This window comes from Panthera onca, chromosome B4 (genome assembly GCF_046562875.1).
Source record: "Panthera onca isolate mPanOnc1 chromosome B4, mPanOnc1 haplotype 2, whole genome shotgun sequence".
Classification (NCBI taxonomy): Eukaryota; Metazoa; Chordata; class Mammalia; order Carnivora; family Felidae; genus Panthera; species Panthera onca.
Window position 1 is genome coordinate 123,348,276 of NC_138345.1, and position 20,131 is coordinate 123,368,406.

Below are 20,131 nucleotides of genomic sequence, written 5' to 3' on the forward strand. Positions count from 1 at the left end.
ACAACAACTAAGACATATTGAGTGATTGCTATATGCCATGTAGTATTCTAAGTATTTGATGTGTACTAACTTTTTTAATCCTCCAAAGAATCCCATGATGTAGATACTATTCTTTCCCCAATTTATGAAGTAGGAAACGGAGCTCAGAGAAGTTAAATGACTTGTCCAAGGTCACATAGCATGTAAATATTAGAGCTGGAATTGAAACTCGTAAGCAAAACAGCTCAAGCGGTCATCAGAACGGCTTTGGGTTAGAAGCTGGAGGGGGTGAACACTTTTGACCGGAGCCACCTGACCATGCTGGCCCCCTCGCCCCCCGCAACAGAGGAACTAGTGGTGACTGTAGAATCCATTGCAAACGGAAGTAAGTTGTGGTGGAGGCAGAAGGTGGTACAGACAACACAAGTGATGTACTTGTTACTTCATATTTGAGAATCACAGCGAAATGACCACTGTGGTTGGTTCTTTGCTATTAACTCCTCCAGGTGAAAATTACAGTCTTGTCTCAGTTTTCCTTTTATAATCATAACAAAGAAACGTGCTCAAGGAACTTAGATCTTCAGATTTTGCCCACAGCCCTACTTAAATGTTCACTTTCGTGATGACTTAGTAGCATGTTGGTAAAGCATTCTGGAAGAAATGACTTTGTCCATTTCTGTTTGTGCTCATTTCTTTTTTTTTTTTTCTCTCTCTCTTCTTGGTTAATTTCAGGACACAGTGTATATAAATAATAAGGCTAAGATCATATCCAGTGATCTCATCAATACCAATGGCATCATCCACATCATAGACAAATTGCTGTCTCCCCAAAACTTGCTTGTCACCCCCAAAGATGCCTCTGGAAGGATCCTGGTGGGTTCATTATCATACTCTCAGCCCAGAGTGACTCATAATACTCAAAATGTATTTTCACAATTCTGATTTTGAGGCATCTTAATTTTGCTGCTTCAGTCTCAAGCTACTAGGAAAAGCCTAGTGAATATTATTCTAGTAAGAAGTAAATAGGTAAAAGCCTAATTTAAAGACATAAATGGATTTTATAAGTTTTTCTTTAGTTTCCACATGGACAGATGGTCTTGCATAGATTTGGAAGATGGAGAAATTACTTAGATGGATGAGATAGATAGATGATAGGTAGATAGATAGATAGATAAGTAGATAGATGATAGATATCACTCAAAGCAAACCTGGAGTAAAACTCATTTTCAATTGAAAGAAAAGACAAATTTGAATTTGATTGTTATTTATTAGCATCGGCCGGGGTTTTTCATTGCAGACCACAGAACCCACTATACCTAACTTAAACAAAAAGGAGATTCTTAAGATACTAAGTTTAACAGCAAATCTCTTGGAAAGCCAGAGAGTCTAATTCAGAAGCTACATAGCTGGGAACAAAGGGGTCCAGGGATACCTGCCAGGGGAAGGCACGTGACTTTCCTGCAGGACTGCTCTGACCTGTCTCCAGCCTCACCCCCTACAACATCCAAGTCCGAACACCAGATGCCTCCACCCTTGTGTTGGTCAGAATCTCCTGCTAGCGGTCACCTCCGTCTCTTGTTGTTTCCTTCCACCGATAATCCTTGTAAAAACTCTTCTGTTTGGTGGATCCTATGTCACACACGGGGCTGGAGCTGCAAGGCAGTCTGGGAAAATATCACGCATGGTCCCCCATCCGCTGGACTGCGGAAAGGCGTGGGTATGTCAGAGCCGGAGTGGGTGCTGACGAGCCAATCTGCAGTACCTCTCACGTTATCTTACCCTGATTTCATTCAGCTGAACTTTTGTTAACATGCTTGGTGAACTGTATGAAGAAAGGTATTATTCCTATTCTTATTGCCTTTGCAGCAAAATCTTACAACAGTGGCAATAAACCACGGCTACACCAAATTTCACAACCTACTACAGGTAAAAACCCAGGGGATTACCTGCCTAAGGAGGTTTCTTTTTTGAAGGGTTTTGTTTGTTTGGATTTTTGGGGGGAGGGGGTTGTTTTATTTTGTCGTTAGTGTTTTGTTTTATTCGGGGAGCAAGCCAGCCATTGTGGGAATCTGCGTAGGAAAGTCCCGACTTCCAATAGAACAAAGTCATTCGCTGTCACTCCATTCCCAAAACAGCATTCGGTTTATTCAGCTATATAATGTACACCGGCCAAATTAGAAATTGATGTACCTGTGGCTGAAGCAAGGGAAAGGACTCAAGCATCACATCTTGCACTAGGGGCTTCACATCTGGAATTCTCACCTCTGTAACAGGGGCAGGCAAGCCGACGTGCAAATCTGGGAAATCTATGTCCCAAGGCATAGGTAGACATTGCATTTAAAACTACAGTGAAACCTTGGTTTGCAAGCACAATTCGTTCCAGAAACATGCTTGTAATCCAAAGCACTTGTATGTCAAAGCGAATTTCCCCATAAGAAATCATGGAAACGCAGATGATTCGTTCCACAACCCAAAAACATTCATATAGAAATGATTACAATACTGTAATATGATACAAAAAGTAAAGAAAATACAAAATATAAAGACAAAGAAACAAATTAACCTGCACTGACCTTTGAAAACCTCCGTGGCTGGTGAGGGAGACCTGGGAGAGGAGGGTTATTGTGCAGGACGACTTTCACTATCACTGTCGATGTCACTATCTATTGGCTCGATGGAATCTTTTTCTGCATGGGGGCCACTGTATATGCTCGCATGGATGTTGACTACAGTCCAGCGTTAACAAACTCTTGCCGTGCACTGTATTTAATGGAACTGGCAATAAGGCAGCAGAGGAAAGGGTCTCTCTCTGTCTGCAGGCAGCCTGAGCTAGGAGGAAGCAAAGCATCCCTAAGCTTACTCTTGGATGGAAAAGCAAAGGCCTGTCTTTGGTGCTTTGAAGTGACAAAAAATATACTAGTGCCAGTTGTGGGCACCTTCCAGTGTTCCGGAAAATCACTGATTTCTGCCAAACACCGTGGCCTGAGACCAAGCATCTGACCATGAGAGACGATCACTCACAATCCCACAGCGAGAGATAGAGAGAGAGAGAGAGAGAGAGAGAGAGAGAACGAGAACCATTGGCTCAGCTGTGATCATGTGATGTTTGGAGTCACGTATGAGTGATGCAAGACGTCACTCATTTATCAAGTAAAAATTTGTTAGAAACTTTAAGTGTTTCTGTGGAACACTCGTAGAACAGGTAATTTGCAATCCAAGGTTTTACTGTTTATCTTTCTGACTTCACTTTTCCCACAAACTGAGTAGAGAAACTTCTTGTCCAAAGATTTCAGAGGAGAATCAGGGAGGGACAGGGTCTTCCAAGGTCCCCTCTCCTCCTCATACCCTGAGAAGCCCCAGGAGGACTCTTAGAACCCAGACCCCCACCCCCACCCCCACCCCTACCCCTTTTAGCATTGCCTACAAACTTCTGCTTTGACCAGCAATTTCCAAAATAGCCTGAGGCTCACCCTCGGAGTTTTTCAGAAATGGAGATGTCAAGGTGTTCAAAATGAGACTCTCCAGGGATGTCAAAGGCAAGTATCTCTGCCTGCTCACCCAGCCCCAAAACCTCATAGTCACCCTCACACCTGGGTATCACGTCTGGTTGAACATAGGCTTTTAGAGAAAGTTAGCAAACCTCTCTGGGGGGCTCAATAGGAAGGAATAATAAAACCTACTTCATAGGGTTATTGGAAAAATTACAAGGAAGAATATATATAATGCACCTGGGTTACAGAAGGTTCTCAAAAAGATTCCCCTCCCTTTGTCTAGCAATTTCTCTTCTGAGTCCATGTGATCTAGAAATCTCATACAGGAATATCTCAATATTGTGTCAGTTTCACTTTTTTAAATGAAATATGGGGAAATACTAAGTGGACCTTCCAGAAATTAAAATATTTGGGCAGCAGTAGCAAAAATCAAAAAAAGATATTTGTTATACATTATTTTTCTATTCACAAAAGCCCAGAATTGACTTTCTGTTTTGCTCCCTGAGAAAATGAGGGGTCAGAATGGTTGGGGCGCCAGGCTGTCACCCTTGAACCAGCTGGAGTCCCGGGGAGCCCCGGGGCGGTCACGACAGGCCCCCCCCCCCCCCCCCGCCCCTGGCTGGCTTCAGTCCTCAGAAGGATCCTGTGCCTTGTGGCTGGGCTTTGCCATGCATGCACCCGACTCCCTGTGTTTCAGGACGTGGGCTTGCTGGGCATCATCACTGACCCCATCCACACTCCAGTCACTCTCTTCTGGCCCAGCGACCAAGCCCTGCAAGCCCTACCCCCTGAACAGCAGGATTTCCTGTTCAACCAAGACAACAAGGACAAGCTGAAGGAGTATCTGAAGTTCCACGTGATCCGAGATGCCAAGGTACTTTGTTAACATACAGACGTGAGTGCAGGGGTGCCCAAGGGGGATCAAAGCCAGGAATGGTCAATGTGTCTCCACCTCCGAGGTGCGAAGGACACCTGGGCATGCCCCCCCGCCCCTGGTGTCCTCCTCCGACTGGCCCCGTGGTTAATGGACCCCCGCAGTGCGCCAGGCCTCTTCTGTTTCTCCCACCTCCCATGATTTCCTTTCCAACTTGAATCAATACCCAGGAGCATCGTTTCCTCTCTCGTGCTGCAGGTCAACTCTCCTCGGCCCCACTTCACGTGCAAAATGGCTGTTGGTAACAGTTCCCAAGCTCCCAACTCATTCTCCCCCAGTTCCACAATTTCTAGGCAAAGGGCAGACTCCCCCAGATGCAACCACTCCTGAACGGATCTACCATGACCGGGGAAGCAAGATCTTGTAGCCGCATGGTAGCTCCTGCTGAAGCCCTGTCACTCTGAGTCCTCAACCAGGACCCATGTCTCTCTCCAGGACTGAGTCTGCCTAATCCAAGAATGCCAAGCACCCTAACTTTGGTTCATTCATAGGGCCTGTATTAGCGTCTTAGGGCTGCATAGCAAATAACCACGAACTGGGTGGCTTGAAACAACAGAAATGTATCCCTCAGACTTCTGGAGGCTGGAAGTCTGAAATCAAGGTGCTGACAAGGTTGTTCATTCTGGAGGTTCTGAGGGAGAATCTGTTCCATGTTTCTCTCCTAGTTTCCGGTGGTTGCCGGAAATCCTTGCCATTCCTTGGCTTTTAGATGATGCACCTCTCTAAGCTCTGCCCCTCTGGTCACATGGCTGTCCTCTCCCTGTGTCTTTGTGTCCACATACAATTCTCCTTTTCTCTTTTCTTCTTATGAGGACACCAGTCATACTGGATTAAGGGCCCACTCTAGTGTGGCCTCATCTTAACTAATTATACGTGCAATGACCTTATTTCCAAGTAAAGTCACATTCTGAGGTAATGGGGTGTCAGTGTATCTTCATCTAAACTTTTGAGGGGTCACAGCTCAACCCCTAACAGCACCCTATGCCATTTCCCTGACCCGCCGATCCTGTCACTGGCTTCATACACCAACACAGCATCTGCCCTGGACTCCCAAGCATGGAAGAGGCGTGGAAGGGGGATTGAAGCTAGCCCAGCAGGGGGACACTTTCCCTACAGACAGAATTTCCAACTTCTAGACAGCCCATGATTATGCTTCCTTTTGATTCTATCGGCAGTCATTTTAAAGCTGGAAAAACCTGTGGCCAGATTTGGTTGATTGGCAAAGCTCCTCTGGGTGCTCCTTCAGCCAAAATTTGGGGTATTAATGTGGTACCGTCACTCTTACAGATTTTAGCGGTGGATCTCCCCAGATCTGCTGCCTGGATGACCCTGCAAGGCTCTGAGCTGGGCGTGAAGTGCGGCACTGGCCGTGACATTGTGAGTGTTAACAGCTTTCCCCAACCACTACCTCTTCAAGAAAATATTCGTTTTTTTCCTCCATTGACAGCAAGCCCTTTTCTCTGGCTGCCTTCGGGGGTCTTACCCTGAGAGTAAGTATTTAGCTGTGAAAAACCTGATAAATCCTGGCCAGCATAAGCCCTGGTAGCAGGTGTTAGGGCCCCCCCCCCCCTTACACTTGCAGAGAGTGGCTTTGGGTTGGTTTGTTTTTGTTTTGTTTTGACAAGGATAGTATACTATCATTCCTTTCCCTTCCTTCCCAGCCCCACTGTGGCCTCACCTCTAGCCCCTTGTTGGCAGGGGGAGCCAGCTCTGGGTTCCATCTACCTAGATCAGCCAACAGAGAGAAAGTTTGCAGTTTTCACCTTCCTTGGCTAGTTTCTGAGCAATATTGCCTCCCTGTAATTCCACATAATGAATGGGTGTGATAGGATAATATTAGCTACATCCTATATCCTGCATATAATGGGGAATCCAACATGACAGTGACTTAAATACATAAGGACTTGTGTCTTTTTTAAGAGAAATCTGGAGGCAGCCAATCCAGAGCTAATATGATGGCTCATTGGCGGAGCTCCTTCTGTTTTTCTGCTCTGCAGCGCATTTCCAACCTCAGTGTCACCTCAAGGTTCATCGTGGCTGCTGGAGCTCTAACCATCATGTCCACTCTCCAGGCAGCACAAAGGAGGAGGGACAAAAGGGATGCAGCCCCCAGCTGAGTTGATTCCCTTCAAGGAGCCTTGTTAGAAGGGCCATACAACATTCTGTTTATATCTGATGACCAACCTATCAAAGAAGTATAATAAGAATATCCAGTGCTCATTCTGGGTGCTAATATAGCTTTCAGTGCATTTTGCAATGTATCATTTAGTGTGATCTTTGTAACAACCCTGTGCAATGAAATCATTAATCCTATTGACCTGGTGAAAACAAACCTCAGAGTAGTTGGGTAACTTGTTCACAGTCACGCAGTACATAAGTGGAAGTGGGGGGATTTAATCACAGTTTTCCACTCTTCTTTCCACTGAATCACGCTGTGTCCATCCCATCAGTAGATGCTGAGATTTATCTTTTTTTTTTTTTTTTTTTTTTTTTTTTTGCCAAAGAACTACCTAAAAGCATTTTTCTTCCTTAGAATATAGCTTCCTTGGGGAAGCTATATTCAACAATTTCCTAGCTGGGTGAACTTAAGGAAGAAAGCCCTGGAATTGTTGCAAGCAAAGCACAATAATGTATCTAAAGCACTATTTAGACAATGCCCAGGACATGGAAAAAGAAGTTATTGGCATCATTATAGAGCTAAAGCCATTGCTTGTATCTTCTGAAAAAAAGGTTGTGCCCGCACTTTGCTGGCAGCTAGCATTAAGTAAAAACAAACTGCACTATTGCGCATAAAGTGGCCACGTTACCTAAGTTTATCCTGAACCACAGGCAGGTCATGCCTGCTCCACCCCAACACCCTGGCTGCCCCTGTTTCTACTTTGGTGGAGGCAGTGTTACAGAGTAGCCAAGAGTGTAGGCTCGGAGGCTGACTGCTTAGGTAGGAATGCCCACACCACCACTTGCTGGCTGTCTGACCTTGGGCAAGTTATTGAACCTCTGGCTGCCTCGCTTTTCTCATCTGTAAACAGGGATACTCTAGGGTTGCTGTGAGGGTTAGAAGAATTTGAACAGGTAAAGCACACAGAATATTACTCGGCACATAGTACATGCTGAGTGTTTGACACATATATGCATATATACCATATATATATATTTATATATAGCACACACACACACACACACACACACACACACATATACATACATATTTAGTTCTTTCTGAGCCTTGCAAATGCTGACCACTTGATATAACCTAGGTAGAAGAGAAGACTGAGAAAGATTGTTGAATGTTCTCTCTTTCTCCCTCTCTCCCTCCCTCGCAGGGCGAGCTCTTCCTGAATGACCAAACATGCAGAATTGTACAACGGGAACTCTTGTTTGACCTGGGTGTGGCCTATGGCATTGACTGTCTACTGATTGATCCCACCCTGGGGGGCCACTGTGACACTTTTGCTGCATACAATTTTTCGGTCAGTCCTAAAATCAGTGCTATAGTAGGAGACACTTGGGGTTCGGCCCTCATGATCTATCATGGACTCTGCCATGAAACCACAGAGGGTTGGTCCTCAAGGGAGCCCAGGACCCATGAGATCTGAGGGCCAAATGATGGTGCTCTTGAGAGCCAGAATCAATAGGCATCTACGTGGCTCTATCCAGGCCTTGCACATTCCCATTTATCCACCAACCTACCCATCCATCCATTCCCTTGTCATTAAGGAAATAGTTGTGGGATACCAACTGGGTTCCAGTTATTCTGCAACAAGCTATTCATTGTCAAACCCACCTATCCAGTCATTCACGTATTCATTCAACAAACATTTTTTTTTTTTGTTGCGATTCTGCCAGATGAGACCATATAAAATTGCCCTATTTATAGGGTCTGACTACAAAAAATGGCAACTTCATATGGTTCAACTTAGTATTATATTATTCAACCTAGGTTGAACCATTTTTGTTCAAAAAATTTCCATTTTCACAAAAAGTTGCCATTTTTGTGCCACACCTCCATTTATTTTATTCATTCATTCTTTTAACAGTGGTGATTCAATCTCTATCCTGGGCCCTGGTTGTAGGAGGCATTTTAAGATTTTACACTCATTCATCCATCATGTATCATTTATGGAGTACTACATCTGAGCCAGCCATTTGGCTCAATGCTGATGTTACTCCTAAAATAATCCAATAACAGGAGTTGCTGGTTAACAACTCTATGATGTAGATTTGGGAACTGAGTCTCAAAGAGGTGAAGCGTCCTATGTGGCAAAGTCTGTGACCGGTTGGCTTTGGTACGTGGCAACTTGTAGGGATTCAATAAATATCCCAAATTATTCAGGCACCAGTCCGATACCAAAGTAGGCGATGAAAACCCAGCTGCCCTTTCTGCTGTAGGGGTTGTGGCCTTCCTAACTTCCCAAAGTATATTCGCACACATTTTTGCAGTTAATATTTTCCGTCCCCGATCCCCTGAAGATCAGACAGCAAGAATCATTCTATTTTGTAGATCAGAAACCTAAGGATCGAAATGTGTGACTGGCCGAAAGTATCACACCTAGTTTATAATGAAAGTGGTGTTTGTGTGCATGCTTCCGGGGCCAGTCTACCAGATGCCTGTATGGCAGCGCCCTGGGCCAGCTCTGTCTAGCAGGGAACTTTTCACCTCAAAGAAATAAGCCAAGGAGCCGAGGGCCAAGACAGACCTTCAGAATTCTCCATGGCAAACTGGCAGTGTGTTTGCTTTTGCATTCTTGACCACAGCCAGAATCTTAATCAAGATTAAGTTCTTCATCGACCCGTCAAAATATTAACCAGGGGCATATCCTTGTGTTTACCAATATTCTTGATGTTTAAGCGTTTCTTTTCTTGCATACTAGGGAGATTGTTGGAGTTGTGACAATACCCTCAGCTGCCCAAGGTGGAGTAAATCAAAGGTAATTACAAATGCAGTGACAACGTTTGGAGAGCAGTATGTTTGTTCCATGATTAGACCCCAATCTTCTGGGAGGCGTGAGTAAGTGTGCGTGTGTGTGCATCTCTGGGTATGTTGCATAACTGTAATTTACAACATACTTTTCACAATCAGGCATTCTTAACCTAGCTGAGATGAACATTCTTAGCCCAGGCAACTTTTCAACCCAGTACCTACCTTCTAGGAACTGTCTAGAAAAACCATGGGATTGTAGACTTAGAAGGGACTTTCCAAGATAATGATAGTTATAAAAATAATAGTTGCATTTTGAGTGCTATTCCTGTCCCTGGCTCTGTGTTGTTCCCTTTATTTATCCATTACCCCATTCCTCCTTGTAACATTCATAGGAAGCTATTACTACCTCCACATATGAAAAAAAAAAAAAAAAAGAATCTCAGAGAGGGTAAGCAATTAGGCCAAGGCCACACAGCTAGTAAGCAGCAAAGCTAGGATAAGGGTCCAGAAAGCAATGCAAGAGTAATGGTTAAGCCAATGAAATTTGGAGTCCATGGCTATGGGATACAGTTTCAGTGGGCAATCTTTGGCAAGTTACATAATCTATATGGTTTTGCCTCCATAAAATGTAGCAAATAACAATTCTGTGTGTGGTTATTAGGAAAAGTAAAATTTTAAATGTGGGTACAGAGCCTGGCACATAGTAAGCACTCACTAAATATTGCTTTTATTTTATTTTATTTTTTTCACTTATTCCAAAGCCAATTTCTCTCTCCTCTACTGGTAAAACCCCTAACAAAAACACCCCTGCAAAACAAAATGTAACTCATCCCTTCCCTGCTGTTGATTTGGGAGCCTTGCCACAGACCCCACGCATGATGGAAAGTTACCTCTACCCCACTCTCTTTCCAAGAAACCTCAAACTTCTGCAGCTCTAAGGGTCAACAAGTCCTTCCTCTTAAACCTGGGGAGAAATCTTTCTGTGGACTCTAGCTCTGTCCCCTCCCCCACCCATCTGCCTATCTATCCCCCTAAGCAAAGAATTCCTTTGTAAAGGGCTCTGGCCATTGAGTCCCATTTTCAATTTGGGCAGTACCCAGGTTCCTCCACTGGGGGCGGACTAGAGCCAAAGAGCCCAAGTCTGGGCGGTGGAAGGCGGAGGGTTGGATCACTTTCTTCCTCTAGGGAGTGAAGCAGAAGTGTCGATACTACCTGTCCTTGAGAGGGTACGTGGAAGGCTGCCGGGAGCAGTGCGTCATGGTGGTTCGGCTCCCCAGGTGCTGCAAGGGCTACTTCGGGCGAGACTGTCAGGGTGAGGGCGCCTCTTACCACCTCGGGATCCTGATTGTCCCATCACTGCGCGGCATTGTGAAAGCACAGACATTGCGGGGGCGGGGTCGAATGCATGGCTCTTCATACCTCCTCTAAGAAAAGATCCAAAAGCAGTCATTCTAAAGAACTGGGTAGCTTTCCTTCTCCTTTTTCCTTTTGTCATATTCTGTTTCTTACAGAGTTGAGACTCTACTGTGTGTAGATTGTCATCAGAAGACATTTTCCAGGCTGCTGGAAACCGCACATTTCATTTCTGAAGCTAGCCCATGATACTGATTAGCACATGAGTTTAAATGCATCGAGGAGAATTCTACCTTGGCACAGTGCTGTGCTGTGTGACCATGATGTTTCGGATGCCATTATACCTGTTATGGGGTGAACCTCCCTCTCTTACCTCGCCAGGAAAGGGCTCCTTGCCAAAGAACACTTTGGCCCATCCTGAAATCTCTACATAGACAGAACTTCTAGCCACTTATACATCAACAATAGCTGAATAACAAAAAGCCCTTCCCATCTGCCACACATTGTTTTAATTAAGCACATTTATTGAGTGCTACTTCCCATATATGGCAATACACTTAAACCTGGTGACAAGGGGCGCCTGGGGTGGCTTAGTCAGTTCAGCGTCCAACACTTGTTTTCGGTTCAGGATCTCTTGAATCATGAGATCAAGCCCCCCATCAGGCTCTGTGCTGTCAGAGCCTGCTTAGGATTCTCTCTCTCTCTCTCTCCTCTCTCTGCCCGTCCACTGCTCACACTCTCGCTCTCAAAATAAATAAACATTAAAAAAAAAAAAAAGATTTAAACCTGGCAATGACTTCTAAGAAGTAGATGCCATCATTATGTCCATTTTACAGATGAGAAAATAGAGGCAGAGAGAGGATAAGCAGCAAGCCCAAGGTCCCACAGAGTGTCTCCCGAAGCCATGGTTTCAACCACCATGGATACTCCATTCACTGTGGTCCGGTTAAGAAAATCCTGGGCAGGGTGTACACGCAGTCACCCAGTGTCCGTCTACACTCCATCACTTAAGTGTGCGCTTTTCACAAAAACCAGTGTCACCCCTTCTACTTGTTCGGTGCCTTATGTTTTTTAAAGCACTCTCGGTTACAGGAACTTACTTGATCTTCAGTCACAATGTGATACAGATCAAGTGGGCACCGTGTCGTCACCATCATCACCATCTGGAGCTAAGAGAACTGAAGCTCAGACAAATTCAGCCCAGATCTACTCAAATCCAGAGCTCCTAACCCCTAAATACAGTGCCTGGTTCAGCATATCGCTCTGCCTCGGTAGAATGCTATCAGATACACTTAAATTCATGTTCCAGAGGCCACTGGCTTGCCCCAAATACCCGTGACACTATGTGGGTGAGTCCCCGGGGCCACGGTCTTCCTGGGCCAGTGGATATCAGCCCCGCAGCTGAGGGCAGGTCAGCAGCACATTTACTAAGGTGCCGAGCGGTTCTGGGCCTGGGGAGGCTGTCGAGTCACTGCCGTTTCATTTCTTCCAGCCTGCCCTGGAGGAGCGGATGCCCCTTGTAATAACCGGGGGGTCTGCCTCGATCAGTACTCGGGCATAGGAGAGTGTAAATGCCACATCGGCTTCAACGGGACGGCGTGTGAGCTGTGCCTGCCCGGGAGATTCGGGCCTGACTGTCAGCGTACGTTCGTGGCTCCCACTCCCCCTGCCTGTTGTTCGGCCGCTGTGTTCCCTGTCCTCGTCCACGCCACCTGCCAGGCCCAGAAACATCCCTCTTCCCCTCTCTCCCCGTCCACCCACCTCCCATCTGCCTGCCTTCACCCGCTTTTCCCTCCCTGGATGTCTCCCAGTTTCCATCCATGGAAAGAGCCTCACCTCCAGAAGTGAAATCCACATCCCTGCAGCCATCATGACAAGCTGTGGCTGAACAACATTCATTCATTCATTCAACCAACATGAATTTAGAGTCCTTATTAATATTGGTAGCTAATGTTTCTAGAGCACCTCCTACGCACAAAGGCAGGTGTGTTTTACTGCTTAATCCTCACAACTACCCTTTGTGGTAGTACTGTTACGATCCCTACTTACCAGATGAGGAAACTGAGGCACAAAGAGGCCAAGTGACTTTCTCAGAAGCCTGGAATTGTCCTAAGTTGTAGGGATGCAGTGGTGTTGGAAGGGGGCCAAATTCTGGCTCTCAAGGAACGTACACTCAAAGGGAGGAAACAGATTAAAACTGCAGAAACAAAGATAGTTATAAAGATAGAAAAAGAAGCAGGTGATGGGGATGGAGAAGGAAAGGAGGCACTGTTTTAAAAGACATCTCACACCAGGAATATTTGAGGAGAAACCTCAAAGAGGTGAGGGGCCGGTGTAGGGACATCCAACAACAGCCCAGTCCAAAGGAATTTTCCGTCATGCTGGAAATGTTCTGTAGCTCTATTATCAGGAATGGAAGCCAGTAGCTATGTGTGGCCACCGAGCGCTCAAAATGTGTGACTAAGGAAGTGATTTTTTTTTAATTTTAATTAATTTAAATTTAAATAGCCGCTTGTGGCAAGGGCTGCTCTATGGTATGGTGCAGACTAGAGGAATGGATTTCCTAGAAGAGAAATGAACAAACACAAAGGTCCTGAGGCAGAAGTGGGCCTGGCATGAAAGGAACAGCAAAGAAGCCAGGGTGGCTGAGCAGAGTGGGCAAAGAAGAGAAAGAGAGGAAGGAAATGAAATCTGAAGGTCACCAGCGGCCAGGTAACATAAGAGCTTCTCGGCCAGAGACAGCCCTTAGAATAGACAACATCTCTTCTAAGTGAAGGACTGTGAGTGGTGGGGGGAGCGGTGAGGGGAAGGGGTTCATGAGCACATTGGAAGTGTTGCTTCCGCTGCCCTGAGAATATGCCGTAGGAGAGCAAGAGCAGAAGCAGGGCCGACACCAGGGAACTGAATGCAACAGTCTAGGTGGCCCGGTGGTGCCCTGGGCTGGGATGATCGTCCTCCATCAAGGTGGCAAGAAGGGGAAGAACTGATCCATACCTTGAGGATCTCACTGTCAATGGATTTCTCTGTGAGGAGGCCCCCGATGAGGTTCTCTCCCCCTTGTCTTCAGTTACAAACCCCATGACACCCTCTGCTTCTGTGCTTATAACACTCACTGTGTTTGTAATTACATGTTCAAAGCCAGTTACTCCTGGACTGTAAGCCCCTGAGAACAGGAACCTTATGTCTTCTGTTTCTCACTGTAACCTCATTGCCGAGTCATGTCTGTCCCATGATAGCCACCGAATATATTATTTGTGCAGCGTTTGAAGGAATGGTGCCCCCCACACGGACAGCACAGCCAACGGGTGGTCAGAGAGCTGGCCGATTGGATTTCAATGCCTGATCACTGATTACTGACCACGTTCCAATTTGCTTTACAGCCTGTGGCTGCTCAGACCACGGACAGTGTGACGATGGCACCGCGGGCTCCGGGCAGTGCCTGTGCGAAACGGGGTGGACGGGGCGCTTCTGCGACACTCAGACAGGTCTGTCATGGGAGTGGTCAGCTGGCGGCAGCACCGTGCTGCAGCGGCCCCTCTGAGAGCATCCAACTGACGTTGGGGGTCTGAGTGACACCTAAAGAAAACAGAGCAGGTGTTTCCCTTTCCACAAGGAAAAGATGATTTGGATATGTGGCCCTGGGCCTCGGGAGGTTTGGGGACTTGCAGGAAAATTGGATGAATGGATTTAACTCAAACCCACGAAACCAGCATGCAGTCCTTTGCAACCATGGAAGGGCCCACCTCGAGCAAATGATACAGGACTGGGCAGGAGTGGTCCCTCAGGATCGTGGCCCCTTGGGATCATGGCCTCTTGGGATCATGGTCCTTAGGACTGTGGTCCCTCAGGATCATGGTCCTTAGGATCATGGCCCCTTGGGATCATGGCCTCTCGGGATCATGGTCCTTAGGACTGTAGTCCCTCAGGATCATGGTGCTTAGGATCGTGGCCCCTTGGGATCATGGCCTCTCAGGATCATGGTCCTTAGGATTGTGGCCCCTTGTAATCATGCTCCCTTGGGATCGTGAGCGGCCAGAGTTCTGCGGCCTCCAGTCCATTCTGAGCCCTGTGTTTTGGTGGAAGGTCCTCCCGTCCACCCAGAGCCCTGTGTTCTGGTTGAAGGCCCGAGATGTGAAGGGTGAATCCTCCACTGTGAATCGCAGGGGGCAGAAGGGCACGACTAAGTTCTTCCTATGGGTTTAAGCAACCTGAGGTTCCAGAATCCCCTAGCTCAGCTTCCTCCACCTTGCCCCCTCCCCTGACCACCCCATGGCTTCCTGCTACCTGTTGACACTGCAGTCCTATTCACGCACCAAAGCTCTGGACTTCTCCCAAGCTTAGTGGTGCCCTCAGAAAGCCATGGAATTTCTCCTCTGATTTAACCATCTCCTTCTGGAACCCTGTGCCCTTAGGGCCAAAGAGCTACTCTGCCAAATTCATCCTTGTTGAGGTATAAAGCTTTAGCTGGTTGCCCATAAAGGTGACATATTACATTTTAATCTGAGTAACATTTCAGGGTTAATGTCTTAATATTAAGGAGCAAATCTGGAGTCTCAGAATCCGCAGGCTGCGAGGAACCTTTGCAAATCACCCTGTGCTCCCACTGTGAGGGGGCACTTTTGAAACTCAGTGACAGGCTGGAGAGCGAGTCTTAGAGGGTCCCACGTCTTCCCACCACAGGCACGTGATGAACAGGGACCTCTTTATTTACAGTTTTGCCCCCAGTGTGCATGCCTCCTTGTTCAGCTGACGCCACCTGCAAGGAGAACAACACGTGTGAGTGTAACCTGAGTTACGAAGGGGACGGAATAACATGCACAGGTGAGTCCTGTCCGCGCGTGCGAAACAGCAGGGCAGTGCGGGAGCGGAGCGGGACATGGTCTGAGTGCCCGGACTTCCTCCTGACCCTTCCACTCCTGCCTGGGCCATTTTGCCCATACCTCCCGTCTCTGCGACTCAGTTTCCTTAGTGGGTTTACTCATGCTTGACCTGCCGACCTCCCAGGTCACTGTTTTGAAATCGCTGCACACACTCAAAGTGAGGCACTTTACTTTATAGTGTTTTTGTAACTCCACAAATCTGGACTTTTAAAAAAATTCAGAAATTACATTACAATACTAAAAAAAACCAAAAAAACATTTACTGGGGCACCTGCGTGTGTGGCTCAGGTGGTTAAGCTTCTGACTTGGGCTCAGGTCATGATCTCATGATTTGTGGATGTGTGCCCCGTGTCGGGTTCCGTGCTGACAGCTCAGAGCCTGGAGCCTCCTTTGGATTCTGTGTCTCCTTCTCTCTCTGCCCCTACCCCACCCCTCAAAATTCAAAAAAAAATTTTTTTTTAGTAGTTACACTCATCGCTTGGAGAGAACCACTCTGAATTTGGCAATGTCTGTATTTAGTAGTTAAGATACAGCTCCACCCACACGGAGACCCAAAGGAACAGTGGTATACACGAGGCAGATGTTTAGATGTTTATTTTTATCTCATATAATAGTTTGAATGGAGGCATCCAGAGCTAACGTAGGTCTGAAAGGACATCTGGGAGCCCGACTCCTTCTATCTTATTGCTCTGCCATCGTTCACTTGCCTGGCCTGAGAGGGTCAGTACCATCAGCACATCCCAGGCAGCAGGATGGAGAAGGAGAGGAAGGAGGCAAACTTCTTTCCCTTTAAGGATGCACCTAGAAGTTGCTAAAAATTTTGTCTATTCCCATAGCATTGGCTGGAACCTCATCATCCGGCAGACCTAGCTGCAAAGGAGCCTGGGAAATGTAGTCTTCAGTTGGGCAGCCATGAGCCCAGCTAAAACTCCATTGCTGTAGAAAAAGGAGACTATAGACATTGGGAGAAACCTACTAGTGTCAGCCCCATGTACTTTCTAACTTCTTTCATGAGTAAATATTCAAATAGAGATACTTGCTTTACAGAAATGAGCTCTTGCTATACTTGCTATTTTGTAGTCTGCTACAAGGCAGCCAGGAAGTGGGTCACTCAACAATGGCACCAAAGACCCAAGTTCAGTCTTTCTACTCTGCTATCCTGGAGAAGGCCTTTTGTCCTCATGTTTATTCTTTCAAAGTCTCAAGTGGCTGCCACGACTCCAGGCAAAAAGCCAGGCAAGAGAAATCAGATGGCTTTCCAGCTACCCCTTAAATCTAGTATTGGGTTGAAATTTGAGAGATGGTGAAAACAAAGGTCCTAACTGGTAGCACAACACAGTGGGGAATGCATGGACTTTGGGGCCAGACCAACCTGGCTTTAAATCCCAGCCCTACCACGTTACCGCTGTTTTGCCTTTGTCAGATCAGTTAAATTCTCTGTGTTTCAGTTTGTTCATCTGTAGAATAGGGGTAATGATGTCCATCTCACAAAGTACTCAAGAGTGCACTAACTCTGCACACGCATATACACACACACACACACACACACACAAACTGTCCTAACATTAAAACTACTACCAAAATGGAGCCTAGAGGTATATGACAAAGGGGCCAGAGGTAGGCGGATATCATCAGGCCTGGTCTTTGAGGGTATCAGCCACGGGATACCAGTGTTTGCAAAGGCTAGCACAGAGGCCACTGGGCATGGGGAAAGAAGGCCCCAATATGTCGGGGACCATTTACGTCCCAACGCCACTCCCAGGGCTGCCCATGCCCCCATCTGAAGCCCACCTTGCACAGACAGTGCTTAAATGAGCTGTCTCCCCTCTGCTCCTGCAGTTGTGGATTTCTGCAAACAGAACAACGGGGGCTGTGCTAAGGTCGCCAAGTGTTCCCAGAAGGGCACGAGGGTCTCCTGCAGCTGTCAGAAGGGCTACAAGGGGGACGGCCGCAGCTGCATAGAGATAGACCCCTGCGCCGACGGCCTCAACGGAGGGTGTCATGAGCATGCCACCTGCAAGATGACCGGCCCGGTGAGTCTCTCGTCCCTCCCCACCCCCCGCCCCCAGGATGGGAGCCCTTCTGCACCTTGTTCAGCCTGGCTTCACCTCACTTAATGTTCGGCCTCTTCCTCAACTTCCTTCCCGCCTCAGTGCGTGTGTTGCTAGGTCTGCAGGCTAAATGCAAAGTGGCATTCTAAGCAGAAAGAGGACATTAGGGGGAAACTGGTGAAATCCACATAAAGCCTATTGTTTAGTTAATAGCAATGTGCCACTGTTAACTTCTTAGTTTTGACCAATGTGCTATGGTTATCTAAGAAGGCAAGGTAGGGGAACCTGGTGAAGAGTATATGGCAACTCTTTCTGCTATCTTTGCAACTTTTCTATAAATTTAAAACTATCCAAAATTAAAAGTTTATTAAAACAAAAAATGTTGGTGAGAAGTAGCAGGAAAAGTGCAGGTTCGCGCCCTCACCCAAGGCTTTTTAGAGTGGAATCGGGGGCGCCTGGGTGGCTCAGCCGGTTGGGCGTCTGACTCTTGATTTCAGCTCAGGTCATGATCCCACAGTTTGTGAGTTCAAGGCCCACATTAGATTCTGCACTGTGTCAGCGCAGAGCCTGCTTAGAATTCTCTCTCTCTCTCTTTGTCCTTCCCCCTGCATGCATGCTTGCTCGCTCTCTCTCTCTCTCTCTCTCTCTCACACACACACACACACACACACACACACACACACACAAAATAAATAAATTTAAATGTATATGGAGAGTGGAATCCGTGCCCTGGTGCCCTGTTTATCCATTGGCAAGAGAAGATGGTGGATAATAAAGTCCGTTATTGAACTTGGAGTCCCTCCCTGAGCCTTAGCTCCCAGACTTAACACTCTGTGGCCCGGGGCTGGCTACTTACTTTCTCCGAGTGTCAGTTTCCTCATTTGCTAAGTGAGCCTAATAATAATACAGCCCTCACAGAATTGTCATGGGGATTAAATGAGATCATTCACTGATTCAGCAAGTGGTCACCAGGCACTTACTGTCTGCCGTCACAGGTGCCGGGACGTAGCAAGAAAGAGCTTATGCAGGGGTGGAGGGAGGGGGTCATGCCCAGTGCAGAGACAAATGCACGAGATACTTTCAGAAAGCACCAAGAGTGGGGCAGCACATAAACTGGGCCAGTGTGCTAGAGAGGGCTGGGACAGCTGCTTTATTTAATGCGCCAGGGATGCTCTCTCGGAGGAGGTGACATTTCAGCTATGACATTTCCTCATGAGCCTGTGCAGACCTGAGACGTGGCCATTACCTTGTTCCCGCTGGACAGGAGAGGCATTTTCCTGGTGCTGCTGAGCATCTCCTGTGCCGGATGGTGGCCCGCAGAGCGTGGAGGGGTCCCGGGGTCCTAGAAGAGGGGCATCTCATCTTTTCCGCTGTCCCCACAGGGCAAGCACAGGTGTGAGTGCAAGAGTCATTACGTGGGAGACGGGCTGGACTGCGAGCCGGAGCAGCTGCCGGTGGACCGCTGTTTGCAGGACAACGGGCTGTGCCATGCCGCTGCCAGCTGCACCGACCTCCACTTCCAAGGTCAGTGCGGCCGGGGCTGCTGGCCCAAAGCGCCCTGGTCTCTGTCAGGCTCGGGGAAGGTTTTCAATGTTTATTTGTTGGAGAGCGAGCGCTCTGGCGGGGGAGGGGCAGCCAGAAGGAGAGACAGAATTCCACGCGGGCTCCGTGCCCTCAGTGCAGAGCCCGACGCGGGGCTCGAACTCACAAACCATGAGATCAAGAGTCATACGCTTAACCGACTGAGCCACCCAGGCGCCCCTCAAAGCACCCTAGTCTCTGTCAGGCTTGGGGGAGGGACTTGTGCAAAAGCAAAGGGGAACACAATGAAAAACCACGGCCAAACAGCCCAGGCATTGCCCAGGACCCAGTGCCCAAGGAGGTAGCCAGCTTCCGTAGCGGAGGAGTGGAATAAACTCAGATCTGGACCCTGAGCCTTAGAACCTGGATGGAGCACAAAGGTCATCTGTCCTGACTTTTCCTGATGCGCCCTTTCCCCAAGTTGCTTAGCAACCATTGATCGAAATTGAATCTAAGGAGCATAGTTTAGGGTTTAACAACAGAGAGGAAGCCCCTGCCACACGAAGATACAATTTCTTAGCAGTTGTTTTGATAATACACATCGATTGGCATTTACGGCATTCTCTTCCAAGGATGATTTGAATGGCTTGTAATAAGCTCACAGGTGTAATGAAAGAATCACCACACGCAGTCAAGTAAAAAAGCCAAGCAGGAAGTGTAGAGGTTCAGACAACAGGGCATCTTGAAACCTAGCAGAGGAAATCCACGAAGGACCCAGCCACACACGTAGTTCTGAGCCAGCGCAGGGAGGGTTTCAGTGGTTCAGAAAGCAACTCAGGACGTTATGTGCTCTGGCCAATCAGGATTTATGGGAGGTCTCTGACTGGGTTGGGTTTGTTTCACAGACACGGTCATTTTAGTGAAGCAGTTTTTCCATAGCTCAATAATAATTACTGATTTAACACCCGTTATGTACTGTCTTAGTGCATTCAGGCTGCTAC

General features: G+C 47.3%; 2 protein-coding genes across 2 annotated transcripts in view; one reads left to right on the forward strand and one right to left on the reverse strand.

The window, feature by feature from the left end:
• Nucleotides 1–20,131, forward strand: part of STAB2 (stabilin 2) — a 164,291-nt gene that overhangs the window by 127,537 nt on the left and 16,623 nt on the right. The window contains exons 49-60 of the mRNA XM_060656580.3: nucleotides 712–852; nucleotides 1,846–1,905; nucleotides 4,168–4,344; nucleotides 5,692–5,781; nucleotides 7,728–7,874; nucleotides 9,276–9,332; nucleotides 10,511–10,637; nucleotides 12,171–12,320; nucleotides 14,059–14,163; nucleotides 15,392–15,499; nucleotides 17,398–17,591; nucleotides 18,992–19,133. Coding sequence (XP_060512563.3) covers nucleotides 712–852; nucleotides 1,846–1,905; nucleotides 4,168–4,344; nucleotides 5,692–5,781; nucleotides 7,728–7,874; nucleotides 9,276–9,332; nucleotides 10,511–10,637; nucleotides 12,171–12,320; nucleotides 14,059–14,163; nucleotides 15,392–15,499; nucleotides 17,398–17,591; nucleotides 18,992–19,133 — 1,498 coding nt within the window. The remainder of the gene's footprint in view (nucleotides 1–711; nucleotides 853–1,845; nucleotides 1,906–4,167; nucleotides 4,345–5,691; nucleotides 5,782–7,727; nucleotides 7,875–9,275; nucleotides 9,333–10,510; nucleotides 10,638–12,170; nucleotides 12,321–14,058; nucleotides 14,164–15,391; nucleotides 15,500–17,397; nucleotides 17,592–18,991; nucleotides 19,134–20,131) is intronic.
• The window catches only part of NT5DC3 (5'-nucleotidase domain containing 3), a 94,443-nt gene continuing 89,495 nt past the window's right edge, over nucleotides 15,184–20,131 (reverse strand). The window contains exon 14 of the mRNA XM_060656578.3: nucleotides 15,184–15,434. Within this exon, the coding sequence (XP_060512561.2) occupies nucleotides 15,386–15,434 (49 nt within the window). The 3' untranslated portion in view covers nucleotides 15,184–15,385. The remainder of the gene's footprint in view (nucleotides 15,435–20,131) is intronic.